The sequence below is a fragment of the Bombyx mori genome, chromosome 23 (assembly GCF_030269925.1).
Source record: "Bombyx mori chromosome 23, ASM3026992v2".
Classification (NCBI taxonomy): Eukaryota; Metazoa; Arthropoda; class Insecta; order Lepidoptera; family Bombycidae; genus Bombyx; species Bombyx mori.
In genome coordinates this window covers 19,309,350-19,327,801 of record NC_085129.1, presented here as the reverse complement: position 1 = coordinate 19,327,801, position 18,452 = coordinate 19,309,350, and the positions used below count along the sequence as shown (strand labels likewise).

The 18,452-nt window shown below is 37.7% G+C and overlaps 1 protein-coding gene across 9 annotated transcripts in view; it reads right to left on the bottom strand.

Moving 5' to 3' along the window:
• Positions 1 to 18,452, bottom strand: part of LOC101742513 (neurofibromin) — an 87,257-nt gene that overhangs the window by 19,525 nt on the left and 49,280 nt on the right. For 7 of the 9 annotated variants that reach the window (XM_062675375.1, XM_062675374.1, XM_062675367.1 and 4 more), the window contains 14 exons: positions 18,318 to 18,394; positions 17,602 to 17,795; positions 16,601 to 16,704; positions 16,230 to 16,280; positions 15,272 to 15,358; positions 14,062 to 14,233; positions 13,516 to 13,654; positions 12,437 to 12,592; positions 10,330 to 10,409; positions 9,901 to 10,034; positions 8,963 to 9,103; positions 7,486 to 7,565; positions 2,074 to 2,249; positions 855 to 970 (listed from right to left, as the gene is read on the bottom strand). In XM_062675375.1, the coding sequence (XP_062531359.1) occupies positions 855 to 970; positions 2,074 to 2,249; positions 7,486 to 7,565; positions 8,963 to 9,103; positions 9,901 to 10,034; positions 10,330 to 10,409; positions 12,437 to 12,592; positions 13,516 to 13,654; positions 14,062 to 14,233; positions 15,272 to 15,358; positions 16,230 to 16,280; positions 16,601 to 16,704; positions 17,602 to 17,795; positions 18,318 to 18,394 (1,707 nt within the window). The remainder of the gene's footprint in view (positions 1 to 854; positions 971 to 2,073; positions 2,250 to 7,485; positions 7,566 to 8,962; positions 9,104 to 9,900; positions 10,035 to 10,329; positions 10,410 to 12,436; positions 12,593 to 13,515; positions 13,655 to 14,061; positions 14,234 to 15,271; positions 15,359 to 16,229; positions 16,281 to 16,600; positions 16,705 to 17,601; positions 17,796 to 18,317; positions 18,395 to 18,452) is intronic. The other 2 variants (XM_062675371.1, XM_062675373.1) reach the window with 1 other exon arrangement.

Genomic DNA, 18,452 nt, shown 5'->3' with positions numbered 1-18,452 from the left:
TTCCAATAAAATTTGTATTATGTTTCCTAAGACGTCCGAAGTCCAGATAATGTCTTCCTGGGGCTACATCCATCATTATGAGCCGAACAATGACAAATATGGCGGCTTGTCTTTGCTTGTTGGTTCGGTTCCAGACGTTATAGAGGGCGCTGTAGATGGGACTTAGCAAACGGAAGTAGTCAAATTTAGCGACCTGCAGTGGAAATCATACGATGTACTCTCATAATGGACTTCGGACGTCTTAGGAAACATAATACAAATTTTATTGGAAGGTAAAATTTCTATATTCTTTGGATTTCATCTTCTAATCAAGAGTGATGTGTGTTAAAATAAAAAGGTATCTAAATCAAACTTCGCTTTGATTATTTCAACCTATATCTATATATCTTTACGGTAGGCAGCGGCTTGGCTCCGCCCCTGGCATTGCTGAAGTCCATGGGCGAAGGTAACCACTTTCACCATCAGGTGGGCCGTATGCTCGTCTGCCTACAAGAGCAATAAAAAAAAATCTATGTGACGGAATCTCTCAACATGATGTCTCTGGACTTCAACACGTTCCATTAACTTGAGTACCTGATGACGTAGGTGTTAACGAATCGACGTCGCGTCATACATTGATGGCTGTGATTGGCCAACGATGACGTCATATCGCACGAACCAATCACAAATCAGGAAACGCAATAGTGTCACCAATTGTCGATATTTTCTTGAAAAAAGATGGACGCGCATGTCAATTTTATTTTGTAAAATAATTAAAAATAATATAATGGGTATTTGAAGAAGTTAACGCTTTTATTCATTTTCTCGCATAGACGCAACAGTAGGTGTGCGGGAGCGCGGGGGGGAGGACTCACATCGTGCACGTGCTCTGCGCCGGGGCAGTAGTGGTCGCAGTTGTCCGGCAGCCACTTCGGCAGCGAGTGCTTCACGTGGCAGCGCGAGCGGACCTCCTCGCTCACGCACACCGACGCTGCGGCCCAAACGGTCACAGATGAGAGAGATCTCACGCCCGGACACTAACGAGTTTATTTATTTACTAGCTGATCCGGCAGATTTTGTAGTGCCTAAATCGATAAATAAAAGACCTAAACTTTTGTATAAAGCAAACTTAAAAAAAAAAACAAAAGGAATCAGTCCGACACAATTTTGTTTTTCCTTTGATGTGTCCCCCACATCAAAGGAAAAACAAAATTGTTTGTTTTTATATAATTCCGAGCATTTTCATATTTTTTCACTATGAGTTCGTCCACCCATCTATGCTATCTATATATATAGATTGCTATATATCTATATATATATAAATTAATTGCTGTTCGTTATTCTCGCTAAAACTCGAGAACGGCTATACCGATTTGGCTAATTTTGGTCTTGAATTATTTGTGGAAGTCCAGAGAAGGTTTAAAATGTAGATAATTATGAAAATGCTCCGAATTAAATAAAAATAACGATTTTGTTTTTCCTTTGATTGTTGGACGTTGGACGGATTACTTTTGTTTATTTTAAGTTTATCTATACTAATATTATAAAGAGTAAAGATTTGTTTGTTTGTTTATATTGAATAGGCTTCGAAAGTACTGAACCGATTTGAAAAATTATTTCACTGTTTGGAAGCTACACCATTCTCGAGTGACATAGGCTATATTTTTTTTTGAAAAAAGTTAGGGATCCTTACTAAAACTTCAATAATGTAACCCAAGGTGTAAAAAAATTACCTACAATATTCTTTATATCGCGTGCCCTGCGAAAACTATTGATGATAGATTAAAATAATGTACTACGATTTTGTAAAACACATATTATTTACAGAAAGTGTCGCGACAACATATGTCTAACTATTATAGTTATGTCACAATAAGTGTTCTTTTATTTTTAAAAATAAATCAATGTCAAATATCGTTCAAATTTTTGGTAAATACCCGAGCGGAGCCGAAGCGTGCCGCTATTTTATATAAGTGTTTAGGTCTTTTATTTATCGATTGAGGCACTACGAGGTCTGCCGGATCAGCTAGTGTTGAATAAAACATTTTTGATTTGAGTTGATTTGAAGAGAGTTAGTTAGGAGTGGGTGGGTACCGGTGAGGTAGGCGACGGTGTCGGCGGTGACGAGGAACTTGTCGGGCAGGCGGCGCGCCGTGAGCGCCAGCAGCGCGGCCAGCACGCGGGCGGCGCGCGTGGCGGTGGCGGCGGCGGGGTGCCGGTAGCCCTTCAGCAGGTGCCCCACCAGCGCGAAGTGGAAGTTCGAGCGGAAGCTGTCGACAACATCACACGTTATCCCGCTTTTTCCTACCTAAGCTGATGGTCTAGAGTCTAGAGAGACCATGCGTTACCAGGCGAGTAGGCTCACGGGGCTCAAACCTGACAACGTTGCTAACACGAATCCTAGCAAGGGCAGTGCTTCGCAGAATCTACCACCGTATCGGAAACGCGACCCACTGAGCAGTTATCCCTCTGTCTCATATTCAGACCATGCATTTTTATTTTCATCAAGACTTATCTGGTCTAGCCTATTAGTCTAGTCAACAAGTTCAAAAACGTGTTAAATAGACATAAAGCTCCTAAAAATATGTACGATAGCTCATTGGATGCGGAATGATGTCTACAAAAATGTTTTTTAAGGGCTTGTTAGCACATAAAAAATTGCGATTGTTATAAACAAAATAAGATTTAAAAAAAAAGGAATTTGGTTTTTCCTTAATTATTTCTAAAATAATGATATTTAAGGAATTTTGAAAAAAGATCCTGAAAGAGGAGGAAATTTCCAATAAAAAAATCTAAACTCCCGGAATTCTATCTCTATTATTTATAAAAAAAAATGAACGCTGAAAATAGCGCTCCGCGAGGTCGTTACGGCATAGGCGCGCCGTCTAAAAAGCCGGTATATCACCTAAAATATATTTTTTATAGTATTAAATAACAATTTAAAAATTTGAATAAATTGTGGTGTAATCTAAACACTTGAACGAAAAAAACCTCGGTGAAAAAAAAATTTTATATCGATTTTTCAAAAATTTACACCATTGTTAATTAACTAACTTTTTTCCAATCTCTGTTTTTATAAATTACGGTATAAAAGTTACAATAATTCATCTATAAATTTTTTCCCTTCGTGGAGCTCTTATCATTTAAGTGGGTCATACACAAATAGAGAACAAAAAAGTGCAGCAAAAAAAATATCTCAGAATCAGTGTGAAACAAACTATTTATTATTTAACTATTGATTATCAATCTTTTAATCACTGTAACCGAGATCAATATGTCTTATTTTTGGCATAATCGCAATTTTTATATTTTTGCGGACCACAGAAAAGACGATTTAGTCTACAAGAGAGATGAAAAGCTGTGATGCAGCGTAAGCTAAAATATGTTAAGACAACATAATCAAACATATGTAGTCACTGATATAAACGAATACCGAAACGCAAATAAAATGTCAAAATAATCACATTAATTGGAAAATAAAAAATAAAATAATAATGTGTACAGAAAGGAAAATCCCTTCGGTGGACTTATGAAACAAAACAAAATTTCGAATCATAATAATTTTACAGCCATGGTATATTACTCGTATATAATTCTTTAGATAGCTAATGAATTTTAATATGCAATGTAATGAAATGTAAGGACTTTGATTATTTCAAAATATTTCCAGAGAACTATCAGAATCGTCTGAATCAGCATGAACTAAAACGAAGCAAGATATGGACCAACCCACAACCCAAGGGACGACCCAAGGGTTGAACCCCCTGAACGAAATCAATAGAAATAAAAAAAATGTTTTCGTTTCCTCTATTTACATTGATTAGATTTATATTTTTTATTTTATTGCGAATATAAAATGTACTAAAAAGTTTAAGGCTCTAACTTAGAATATCAAATGTTGCCAAAATCAAATTTCTTTCTAACCAACTTTAAAAAAGGAGTAGGCCCTCGGTTCAACTATTTTTCTACTAACTACTTTCTCTACTTAGACCTACTAAGGTATGTTTCTTACACATTTTCTGTGGACATAGTCTTTTCGGTGGACATCGGGACCACAGGAAAGATGTCCACAGAAACGATGTATTATAAAAACTCTTGCGTAAAGAAATTAACTTTGAAGTTAGAAATCAAGCAACATGCTTTTCATTTACTTGTACTAAATGCTCATATAAAAACAATAAATATACATTTTTATAGATAATATTTACATGTCTATAATTGGAACAGGAAAGAACACTTGATCTTTTACGTTTATGTGTGTTTTGGAATAAAAAATATATTTTCACTCGCACTGGAATCGAAACAACAAAATATCAAACGCCGGAATGGCCACTACTTAGTGATGCCAACAGTTAAAAACATAAACTTAATGCGGTCGACTAAATTAAAATTTGATGTCGTTTTATCGCGTCCACAGAAAAGACTCCATTTCATGTAACCATAAGTTTATTGGATTTATTGCATACAGATAGTAACGATATATTTTTTTTATTCTCAATATTATCATCTTTATTATATTGTTTGTGTTACAAGTAAATAATTTTAATACATAGGGTACTTTAACTGTTTTTAAACATGGCTCAAACATTATACCTTCGTCTTGTAACAGTCCACAGGAAGAGATTTTTTGATGTTTAACGCCATCAAAATGAATTTATTAAATGTAATATTTTACAAGATACGATTAAAATGAGTAGTAATATAGTACCTTTACGATTTAAATACTTTCAAATATTCGCCAATTTGCTCTTTTAGATCATACATTACTATAACACTTTTTTTACCCTTTTTGTGTATGACCCAAGTACTTAATAAAGTTAAGCAAAAAAATTTTTTTAATCTTTATTATTTTGATAATTATAATTTTTTTTAATTAACAAAAAATTAAATTTCTAAAAAATGTTATGAAAAATAGTTTTTTTTCGTAATATCTTAATATTGCTGTTTTTGCATCTACCATAGGTATTAATTAACATTTAAAAAAAAAATTTACGCTGTTTGTTAAGAAATTGTTTATAAATAAATAGACTATTTTGGGATTTAAAAAAAAAAAAAAATTACCGTCTTATTGTATAGGTGAAATAAAGATTTAAAAAAAAAAAAAATTCTTAAATAAATGTTTTAATTGTTTAAAATCGTTTTTTTTCATATTTCAATTGTTTAAATAATTAGTTAAGAAATTATTTTTTTCTTAAAAATCATCATTGACTCTTTTCAGCGGATTAACAAAGAAATACATTTTTTTATAAATAATTTCATTGTTTATTAACTTAACAATTTGTTATAAAAAATTAATATTAATCGTTATATTTTTTTTCGAAAACTACAAAAAATTACAAAAACAACCATACATAACAAAATATAGAAAAAATTTTTTTGTATTTTTTACACATTTTTAGATATTAAATGATAATGAAATTACAGCCGTTACATAATTTGTCAAGTTATAAATTGTTATAACTTTTAAACTATAAGAGATACGGTAAAGGACACTCAGGTCATTTTTATAAAGGATTTATTTATCTTTAAAATAAATTCAAAATCGATCCTGTAACTATTGTTTATCAGTTATAAGCATTTGTTTATAAAAATTTAAGATTTTTTTGATATTTTTTGAAATTTCATAGCTTATAATTTGTTGAATAATATAGATACAGCTACGGACCCAAAAACTTTTTTGTTCTATGATAAAATATCTTTCTAATTACGTATAAATCATAGAAATATATAATTTTGTTTAAATAATATACTAGTTTTAATTTATACTTACCTCATTTACATTCTGCTATCGATCAGTTTTCATTTATTTATCAAATGCTTATAACAACTGATAAACAATAGTCACAGGATCGATTTTGAATTTATTTTAAAGATAAATAAATCCTTTATAAAAATGACCTGAGTGTCCTTTACCGTATCTCTTATAGTTTAAAAGTTATAACAATTTATAACTTGACAAATTATGTAACGGCTGTAATTTCATTATCATTTAATATCTAAAAATGTGTAAAAAATACAAAAAAATTTTTTCTATATTTTGTTATGTATGGTTGTTTTTGTAATTTTTTGTAGTTTTCGAAAAAAAATATAACGATTAATATTAATTTTTTATAACAAATTGTTAAGTTAATAAACAATGAAATTATTTATAAAAAAATGTATTTCTTTGTTAATCCGCTGAAAAGAGTCAATGATGATTTTTAAGAAAAAAATAATTTCTTAACTAATTATTTAAACAATTGAAATATGAAAAAAAACGATTTTAAACAATTAAAACATTTATTTAAGAATTTTTTTTTTTTTTAAATCTTTATTTCACCTATACAATAAGACGGTAATTTTTTTTTTTTAAATCCCAAAATAGTCTATTTATTTATAAACAATTTCTTAACAAACAGCGTAAATTTTTTTTTTAAATGTTAATTAATACCTATGGTAGATGCAAAAACAGCAATATTAAGATATTACGAAAAAAAACTATTTTTCATAACATTTTTTAGAAATTTAATTTTTTGTTAATTAAAAAAAATTATAATTATCAAAATAATAAAGATTAAAAAATTTTTTTTGCTTAACTTTATTAAGTACTTAAATGATAAGAGCTCCACGAAGGGAAAAAATTTATAGATGAATTATTGTAACTTTTATACCGTAATTTATAAAAACAGAGATTGGAAAAAAGTTAGTTAATTAACAATGGTGTAAATTTTTGAAAAATCGATATAAAATTTTTTTTTCACCGAGGTTTTTTTCGTTCAAGTGTTTAGATTACACCACAATTTATTCAAATTTTTAAATTGTTATTTAATACTATAAAAAAAATATTTTAGGTGATATACCGGCTTTTTAGACGGCGCGCCTATGCCGTAACGACCTCGCGGAGCGCTATTTTCAGCGTTCATTTTTTTTTATAAATAATAGAGATAGAATTCCGGGAGTTTAGATTTTTTTATTGGAAATTTCCTCCTCTTTCAGGATCTTTTTTCAAAATTCCTTAAATATCATTATTTTAGAAATAATTAAGGAAAAACCAAATTCCTTTTTTTTTAAATCTTATTTTGTTTATAACAATCGCAATTTTTTATGTGCTAACAAGCCCTTAAAAAACATTTTTGTAGACATCATTCCGCATCCAATGAGCTATCGTACATATTTTTAGGAGCTTTATGTCTATTTAACACGTTTTTGAACTTGTTGACTAGACTATATGTCGCACAAATCAACACCCCTCATCTATACTAATATATAAATCTACAGTGGTTTTTACGGATGTTCCGTTATAACTACTGAACTATGCATCCGATTGACTTGAAACTTGGTATCCATTAAGAAAATACATGTACTTAATGGATAGGCTAATATTTATATGAGTGTTGGACTCCCTACACCAGTTACGGGGGCGTTAATGATGAGAGCCTTTGCGGGGGTGAGAGATAATAATGTTAATTTTAAATGCCCAGCGAAGCGGACGGGTACAGCTAGTACAATGTAAGCACAGAGCCCAACCTCAGTCCCACAGCGTGGTCCATCTGCTTGAAGTGCCACTCCAGAGGCTCGCGCGTCTCCATCATCACCTGCTCCAGGGTCTGGGAATAATAGAAATATCTATAAGTTTATGCCTCAATTATGTGCCGATCCCTCAACTACTGTAGTACTGTTACGCTGTTACGCTCTGGGGTTCGGGATAAACAAAAAAATTATACCGAAGTACAAATTAACACTTAGAACGCTTAAAACACTTCTTAATTCACTTCTTCCGCTTCGCTTCGTTCCGATTACTGACTAGCCACGTGACGTCTGTGCAACGCTTTTATAGTCAAGACAACATCCCTAGAATTATCGAGAACATTCCTCACAAGTCGAGTACTTTCGAAGTGTGTTTCCGCTATCTGACAATAGATGGCGCTGTACTTCTCGAGCGTTTTAGATGTTACTAGACCCTTTGATATTCGTTTCAGCTGTTCGGCGATAGATGGCGTTACTCTTACCGGCGTAACAGTACAATTATTATTCAATGTATCACCGATTAACGAAAACGCGATTCCTGGAAGCATGGGACTTTTCTAAAGCATATTATAAAGTTAAGGATTATCTACTAGATGGCAATACATGGGAATGAGGTGTTCGCTCCTGGCCTTTTCATTTTTCATTATTATTATTATTTTGTAATTGTATTTTTTTACTTGTTTTTTCGTTTATTGCAAATATTGTTACTTATTTAAAAAAAAAAAGAAAATATTTGAGAAAAAACAAAAAAAGGCCGCCGAGTTTGTTTCGCCGGTTCTTCTCAGGACTGTGGCTTTTTTTCGAACCGGTGGTAGAGTTAACATTGTTATTTATATTTTGACATTCAACAAGTGTGTTATACTGACATCTAAGCTGAAATAAATGATTTTGAATTTGAATTTTGAACTTTTAATTAGGAGCGGTGCTTCAACCAAGGTTAATAAGGTCCCCGTACCTAAGGGGCGCGGTGTGTGGGGGACCGGACTGTCCGCTAATATTGAAAGGGGACCACGGATAGAAAGATGATATCCAGGGTCCTTCTCACTACTGTGCACTCTCACAAGCATCCGACCCCCCGACATTAGAGGCCGGGTGTAGTAAGGCGATCATCACGGTCAAGGTCAACACTGGGACCAGTATAACCTTCTATTTCCTATTGCTTAAATATGAGGACATACATCTTTAAGCATAGGTCTCCTTCGGAGGCGCTCTGGCAGCTGTTAGCAAATCCCCCCCTCCTGGCTGAGCCTTTGCTCGCCCACCTGTCCTGATGAAACTGGAAAGGCCTCTGCGCCATCAGTAATCCTTCGATCATAAAAAACAAACATATTTTCCTCTTTGTAGCTATGGGATACTGACTGCCCCATCTTCCAATCATAAATGCCTTAATAGTCCTATAAGCAACCAGTACAAGCTTACTCAGAGACCCTACACGTTCACTGATCGGTATAACCGAATTTTGACCAATCCACCTCACCTTCTCCTCGAAATGCCCTTGAGAGTCCAAGGTGTGCAGGTTCTGCTCCATGAGTGCCAGGCCGGCCGCGTACAGGGTGGGGTCGTCCAGCTGTAGCACCGACAGGGACACCCAGAACAGCGCCTTGTGGATTAACGACTCCTGGAAACAGCAGGGCATTAGGAGTTTTGCTCATAGCCACTGCAGCAGACGAGCACATGGTCCACTTTATGATGCGTGGTTATTGTCATAACTAAGCCGTGGCTCATCCAGAGATAACATCTTCTCCAATTCAATGCTCTTTCAGCAGCTAATAACTTAAGGTGAAGTTTATACGGATACCTGATCGAGGGGGGTAACAGACCGGTCTATGTCGGACTCTAGCGACTCCAGAGAAGAAGAGGGAGAAGAGGAAGACTGAGGTCCTTCTCTCCTTCCAATTCTTTGCCGGGAGACTACGCCTTGAAAAAGGCGCGCGAGGCATTACGGTTAATATGAATACCGGAATATCTGTTTTTCAGTGGCAATTAGAGACTATGACCATTTTAGTCCACAGTCCTCATAGTGACAATATAACAATAATTGTGACAATATTTTACCATTTTTGGTGGTACCTACCCGTGCGGACTCACAACAAGAGGTCCTACCACCAGTGATTACGCAAATTATAATTTTGCGGGTTTGATTTTTATTACACGATGTTATTCCTTCACCGTGGAAGTCAATCGCGAACATCTTTTAAGTACGTATTTCATTAGAAAAATTGTTACCCGCCTGCGGGATTCGAACACTGTTGCATCGCTCAACACGAATGCACCGGACGTCTTATCCTTCAGGCCACGACGACTTACGCCATAATGTTGGTAAGCTTGGAATCGAAAGGATAAGGGAAGGAGATGGAAATTGAAGATTCCAGCAGCAGCTAGAGACGTTCGATGGTCTCCAATCGGTGTACTCACAGGGTGCAGCAGAGGCTGGAGCCTGGTGAGGCACATGATGATGGCTTCCAGCAGGGCGAGGTCGTTGAACGACTCCAGCGCCTTCACCAATATCCTTAGCAGCTGCTTCATCTCGTCGTCCGTTACCGTCTTACCTTGAGATAAAATACGTGGTATACATTTATATTTTATTGCTTAGATGGGTGGACAATCTCACGACCCATCTGACGTTAAGTGGTCACGTAAAAGTTGCAACCCACCTTGAGACATAAGTTTAAAAATGTCAGTTCTTACAGTATAACAGCTGCCCCACCCTTCGAACCGAAATGCATTACTGCTTCACGGCAGAAATAGGCGGGGTGGTGGTACCTACTGTGCGGACTCACAAGAGGTCCTACCACCAGTAATTACGCAAATTATAATCGTCCAATTATAGCTGGTCCTACTTACTAATGCAACCGAAGACTATCAGCGCCCGCGGCTGGAGAGCGGGATTGAAGCAGAATGCGAAACTCTTCGCCAGACTCGTCCTGTTATCAGGAGAGACATCAAAGAATTTTCCAGAAGAAAACAGGCACGTCTTTATCGGTACTTCCAAACATGTCATGGTTTTCAAAGTAGTACCAAAAATGGACATAATTATCTACTATAGTGCGCCGCGTAGGGCACCGGTGACCTACGTGCCAATCAACGCGTTAGCGTTTTTTTTTACTTTCATAACCCGTTCATGATGGCCCACCTGATGGTGAGTGGTTACCGTCGCCCATGGACTTCAGCAATGCCAGGGGCAGAGTAAAGCCGCTGTCTACCTATATGATTTATGACATAAATCTAAAAAGCGAACTGGAACTCTTATGTTTCTTATATACCTAGTCAGGTCATAAGTATTGTCACACAGTAAAAACTTTTCTTTTAGAATGCTGGCCACAAAAAAGTTTATTGAATTCGAATTTCGAATTGTTCATGAAAATAAAAATGTATACTTTTAGAATTTTACTCATTTTTAAATATGGAGTGGACGCTTAAAGAAGACCGTGTTGCAGTTATTGCGTTGCATCGTTGCGGTTACGCGCCAATTCAAATTTTTAACATACTGAAAAATTTGAATATAACCAAAAGATTCGTTTATCGTACCATCAAACGATACAATGAAGACTCTAGTGTAGATGACAGGTCAAGAAGTGGTCGCCCTCGGTCTGTTAGGACTCCAGCAGTGATAAAAGCTGTGAAGGCGCGAATTCAAAGAAATCCCAAACGTAAGCAGAAACTGTTGGCCCTTCAGATGGGGTTAAGCAGAACCACGGTGAAGAGGGTGTTAAATGAAGACTTAGGGCTTCGGGCATATCGAAGAAAAACAGGAAATCGTTTGAATGCTCGTCTAATGGACCTGAGACTGAAGAGATGCCGCGCTTTGTTGAAGCGGTACGCGGAAAAAAATTATCGGGAAATTCTTTTTACGGATGAAAAAATTTTTACCGTAGAAGAGAACTACAACAAACAAAATGATAAGGTGTACGCACACAGTAGTGAAGAAGCGAGCAACCGTATTCCGCGTGTCCAACGAGGTCATTTTCCATCCTCGCTCATGATGTGGTTGGGAGTTTCTTATTGGGGCTTAACAGAGGTACATTTTTGTGAGAAAGGTGTAAAAACGAATGCAGTTGTGTATCAAAATACAGTCCTGACGAACCTTGTGGAACCTGTTTCTCATACCATGTTCAATAACAGGCACTGGGTATTCCAACAAGATTCGGCGCCAGCTCATAGAGCGAAGAGCACACAAGACTGGCTGGCGGCGCGTGAAATCGACTTCATCCGGCACGAAGACTGGCCCTCCTCCAGTCCAGATTTGAATCCGTTAGATTACAAGATATAGCAACACTTGGAGGAAAAGGCGTGCTCAAAGCCTCATCCCAATTTGGAGTCACTCAAGACATCCTTGATTAAGGCAGCCTCCGATATTGACATGGACCTCGTTCGTGCTGCGATAGACGACTGGCCGCGCAGATTGAAGGCCTGTATTCAAAATCACGGAGGTCATTTTGAATAAACTTTAGTGTCATAAGAATCTATGTTTTGTTAAGTTCATTTTGGTATATGAATGGTTACATAATGAAAAAACTTGTTTCAATTATTTTACATTAAACATGTGACAGAATTTATGACCTGACTAGTTATATATATATTTTATGTTATTGCTTTGATGGATGGACGAGCTCACAGCCCACCTGATGTTAAGTGGTTACTGGAGCTCATAGAAATCTACGACGTAAATGCGCCACCCACCTTGAGATATAAGTTCTAAGGTCTCAAGTATAGTTACAACAACTGCCCCGCCCTTCAAACCGAAATGCATTACTGCTTCACGGCAAAAATATGCGGGGTGGTGGTACCTACCCGTGCGGACTCATAAGAAATCCTACCACCAGTAAAAAACCAGTATTCAAAATGTCTCAATATTCAAAATACCATTTATGTCACCTCTATAACTTATTATAACCTCTTTTAAGATTTATGTCATGAATCAAATAGAAGTTACATGCATCTTCAAGGTTACCAGGTGTGAAGCCAGTCGCAGTCGGGGATGTCCCGCATGCAGGCCTCCATGATCTCCAGCAGCGCGTCGGCGATGGTCTCCAGCGACTGCAGCGGCAGCCGCTCGCGGTCCGTCAGCCCGCCCCACTCGCAACCCACGTACGTCGGCTCCGAGTACCTGCACCGACCACACATCCAACAGGACTCTTTTTTTTTTATCCCTACTGTTCGAAACCAATCTGTGGGTATTTGAGTTTTTACCACGGCAACACGGGTCGCGATTGACGGTGCCTTCGCGACTTGACATCTGACACTTTGGCTTGCTTCTGGAACGGGAAGATACCCTCAAGTGTGACGGTTTACGCTACGGTTTGCATTATCACTAGTCCTTATTCATTCTTGCCCTAAGCCCTTCTCCCAAAGTGATACGTGAATCGCGGTACATGTTCGACGGGCACCTCGTGCTGGTTTCCGGAGCCCTTGACTGCCACGAGGGTGCTGGGTTCGGATCGAACACCTACCTAAGCTGATAGCCTTGAGAGGCTATTTCAGCGTAACCTTAACTAGTGGTGAACTCACGGGGATCAAACCTGACGACGTTGCTAACACGAACCCTAGCAAGAGCCGTGCTTCGCAGAATCTACCACCGGATCGGAAACGCGACCCACTGAGAAGATCCGGCGAGAAACTCAGTGGGCTGCACAAATGTAGGAAAATAAAACAAAGCCGCTGGACGTAACTTCTCGGGATCCTTCAAACAGTCCACTGAAAATGTCTCCTTAAATAACCACCAGTTTACTGAGATTATATTTTATCTCATATCATCTCATCTCTTTTCATTTAATTTCATCCCAGTTGATTAATGTCTCAAATTCTTCATTTCATTTCACTCCATATTATCATTTTTCATAAAAATATCCCATATCATATCATCTCATCTCATTTCGATTCATTTCATGCCATGCCATTTTTCATATTAAATTAATCAGCTTCATTTCATTTCATAATATGATATTTCATAAAAAAAAAATATATAAAAGATTAAGCTGTATGGTGTGATACCTTTGCCTTTCCATTTAGAAAAATAAAACTAAAACTCACCAATCGTGGGTGTGTCTGTAATACGGGCTCCTGAACGCCGTGACGGCGGCCGACTTCACTTTCGATATTCCGAACATCTGATAGAACAGCGGCAGCGCGAACTCGTCGAGGGAACGCTTCAATACGCGCTGCGTCTCCTCTGTACATGGGAATTAAGGTTAGCGTTATCGTTTGTGAACATCGGTTAGACTATATGGGAGGTATGTGTCAAGACTGGACAGGACTCTTTTCTGGTGGTAGGACCTCTTGTGAGTCCGCACGGGTAGGTGCCACCGCCCTGCCTATTTCTGCTGTGAAGCAGTAATGCGTTTCGGTTTGAAGGGCGGGACAGCCGTTGTAACTGTACTGAGACCTTAGAACTCATATCTCAAGGTGGGTGACGGCATTTATGTCTATGGGTTCCAATAACCACTTAACATCAGGTGGTCTGTGAGCTCGTCCACCCATCAATGCAATAAAAACATCAGTTAGGAGTTATTGGCACTTCATCGACGATATGAGATTCTGACCTTAATAAGTCCATACTAATGACATTGAAACCCTCACCGCTGAAGCTGGGCGTTGTGCAAGTGCACAGTGAATGGATGATGTTGATGACCAGGCCGTGGGTTGAGGCCCTCATCGAGACGGTCCCTGAGCACACGAGGAACGTGACCGTGTGGAACAGGTAGGGTAGGTGGCGGGCCACGTCCAGACAGTTGTTGAACGATAACATCAGCTGGAAGACAGGACACGCGGTGACGTAGAAAGTAAGGGTGTCGTATTCAAAAACTTTGACAAGTGTGCTTAGTGCGAGTTCTTTAACGTTCTCGATAGCGTAAAAGTTAACTCATATTTGTATGGAGCTGAAAGGTTTGCCTACGTTTGCCGCTAGGGGCGCTGTTTCAACTCCATACATATTGGAGTTAACTTTTACGATATCGAGAACGTTAAAAAACTCGCACTAAGCACACAAGTGGCGGTTCTGGTTGTTTTGATATATGGATGCCGTCAACAAATACATGATGAAGCGATGATGATTTCTTTTCGTAACGATGTTTCTTATTAGGGCTCGCGGTAGTGGACTGATGGAAATCGTCACGTAACGAAATATCCTTATGTCAGCTCTATATGATCTAGCTATTGCCCTCTCTTTTTTTTTTTAAATATACGTTTAAGTTCGTTGAGTATGCTCGGCCAATTGTATAACCTCAATAATTTAACATGTTTTTAATTAATTTACATTTAACTTTTCCATATCGATTTTACAATATTTATCAAAGAACAAACTGACAATGCAATTAAGCACTAGTTTAGATGTCTTGTAATCACAATGATAATGACATTCAACAAGAGTGAAGCAGTACGACAAATCGGTTTTGATGGCAGATTACTTATTTTTCTCTACCTAATCGTCGGTAGCTGAAAGGGCTATTCTAACTTCGCACAGACCGGTAGGTGATCTCAGGGGCTCAACCTGAGAGAATCGCTAACACCAACCTTACCAAGAGCAGTGCTTTGCTGATTCTACTACCATATCGAAATCAGAACGTCACATGTGGTCGCGACCAGCAGTGACGGAACGATACAGAAGTGAACCATGCGTTCAGTCTGCCATTAGATACCATTATTCTCCGCTAAGTCCAATTCTGGAGTCCGCTTCCTTCCACAATGTTGTCCACGTCCCATATCAAACGAGCTATCAAGCATTCCTTACCGTGAATCCTCTTTTGATATAAACAGGGCTGTGAACTATGAAACTACACGTAATAATCACCAGGTATCTAGCCAATATGGCGATGTCATCCCACATCATGTGTTGCTCGAGCATCGCGGTTGGGGAGTGGCAGGTTTTGTCGACCACCTGAAATAGACGTTCGGGTTAACTGGTGGTTCTACAGTGGTCGCCGTTGAGACTAGTCTGCGGGCATTACCGCGCGACCGCCTTCACTCAGGTATTGTTTTATTTTTTATTGCATTTACGTGTTAAGTGGTTATCGGAGCCCATAGACATATATAAAACATCTACTAATGTACACAAAAAAAGGAATAATAATTATGAAAATAACAAAAAAAAAATTCAGTGACCAAAAATATAATTAAGAGATAACCGCGAATGACGTATTGAATGTGTAATCAGAATTTATGGTAAACTCATTCAGACTAAGTTATTGGAAGTTTCAGTTTTCTGATATCCTGCCCTAAACTATGGACACTGCGTCAAGCGAGTTATGAAGAACTAGATTATGTTAATATACCCTCCAAAACGTTGAATTCTTTTTTCTTTAACGATGACCAACAGTATACTTTTTTGTGGGATATTTATTAATTCTTACTATTGAATTTGTTGCCTACCTTATAAAAAATACATTATATTTTGATGTATGGAAATCTTAGTGCAAGGTAGAGGAGGAAGAGGTCGCCCGGAGAAGACATGGATGGAGTGTGTGAATGACGATATGAGGAGAGGGGTGAGTGTTGAGATGACGGCTGATAAAGGATGGAAGAGAAAAATACGCTGTGCCGACCCCACCTAGTGGGATAAGGTAAAGTATTAAACGGTAGGCAGCGAGTTGACTCTGCCCCTGGCATTGCTGAAGTCCATGGGCGACGGTAACCACTCACCATCAGGTGGGTCTTATGCTCGTCTGCTTATAGGGCAATAAAAAAAAAAAATGAAGATTTTGATAAAAATAAAATTAACATAAACAAATAAAAATAAACTAAGAACTCACGGTAGCCGGTGTCACCGGACCCAGAACGTTATTTGGCAGTTTGGTAAGGGCCTGCGATAGGATGGAGAAAAACAAAAATACAGAAAAAAAATGTGGCAAATAAAAATTAAAATTAAAAAAAAGCGAGTTCGAGTTGTAGGATAGAGATTATCGCCGCTATTTTTGACTCTAGTTTTTTGTGGGTATATATTATTTATATAATATGTATATATATATATTTAAACGCATGTTTGTCAGTCTCTTGTAGCCTTAACACACAGGTAATGCTAATTTGAGGTCGGTTGACCGTGTGTGATTTGTTCCCAATTATTATTATAATCTTGAGGAATCTCGAGTGAGGTTGAGTCGAGTCGACTCCGAGGATTACTTACGCGGCACATTCTACCGATGACTTTTTTCGATACAAGTTGAACGTTGGCCGACGCCAGCGCCACAGCGGTGTCCGCCATTATCTCGATCATAGGAGAACCCAAACCTACAATCATACCTTATTACGTGATTTAACAACTATTAGTAAAACGCGTTCAATATTATTATTATTTTTATTGCACCCGGTGTTAAGTGGTTACCGGAGCTCATAGACATCTACGACGTAAATGCCGCCACCCATCTTGAGATATGAGTTCTAAAGTCTCCGTATAGTTACAACGGCTGCCCCGCCCTTCAAACCGAAAAGCATTACTGCTTCACGGCAGAAATAGGCAGAGCGGTGGTACCTACCCGCGCGGACTCACAAAACGTCCTACCACCAGTAAGACAGAACAAAAGAGCGTTTTATATTAAAGTTTCACATACATTCATACTAGATGGCAGCACTAATCATTATCGTAGATATTTTACGACAGCAACAACAACAACAAAACCCTAAAATAGTGAATAGAATTAATAATTAATTTCATTTTTATCATAACGACACCGGTCAAAATATTAAAGCGTGGTTATAAAATTATTGTATCGTCATAGGCCCTTGATGCGTTTGCAAAATGTCCAAATACCCTCAAGTGGAATCCAAGCCTATGATTTCATATTTTTAAATGTAAACAAATTAGAATAAATCATGTTTTGTTTGAATACAACAACAAAAACAAACCGTTTAAATAGAATAACCGAACTGAAAATTAAGTTTATCTTTCCTTTTTTCTATCCTTTTGATAACGATCAGTGCTTAGTGCAGGGCTTAGTGCGAGTTTTTTAACGTTCTCGATCGCGTAAAAGTTAACTCAAATTTGTATGGACTTAGAACAGCGCCCCTAGCGGCAAACGAATGTAAGCTGTTTGAATAAAAAATCAAATAGAATTTTTTTTTGTGTCCTCTTGAACTTTCAAGTCGTTCAAAGATTCCGTCACATCATACATGAATACACAAGCTCACCGGAGTTGACGCTCCTCTGCATAAAGCTGTCCAGCACCATGTCTATGAGCTCCGGCACCTGGCCTATGGAGCCCCATATCTTGGCCTGGACGGACGGGTACATCTCGGTCTCCTCGATGGTCAAGGTGATCAGCTTCTCCAGGATTTGGGCGACCTGTTTCTGACGGCGCGAATCTTCTGTCGGCTTCACAAATCTAAGGCGCGCGAGTTCAAACTTCAATATTGAAATATCTTATTTCTTCCTCTTCTTTTTCTCCATCTTAACCCACTAGATGGGGTCGGTACAGCAAATTGTTTTATTCAATTCTCCTCTATTAGCCGTCATCTCAACCCACACTCCTCTCTCTCTCATATCGTCATTCACACACTCCATCCATGTCTTCTTCGGTCGACCTCTTCCCCCTCTACCTTATCTTGAAATTATCTTATTTATCAATCGCAAAATAATTAAATGCAATTTTAGAATTTCACTCTTAGGATGATTTAGGTCTGATTTGTAATTTATTTGTATGTTTGTATTTTATTAAATACCTTATACCTAATACCTTAGGTTCAATTATCTTTGTTCACTCATAATACACTCATAATTATTGATATCTACAGGCTCTGGTAACACCAAGTGGATCCAAAGCTCGTAAACTTTATGCTATAGACACCCTTACGACTATACACTTAAGGCGCACATTTGCGTGACAATTTGCTAAGTTATGACGTACCTGACTAAATTAGCCAGCCATGGCGTCATATACTCGAGGCACAAATGCTTCAGTTCTATCGTGGAGCCCCTGAAGCCCTGCGAAGGCGCCGCACAGAGTATACACATTACTAGATGTGGCACATTGTCAAACTGT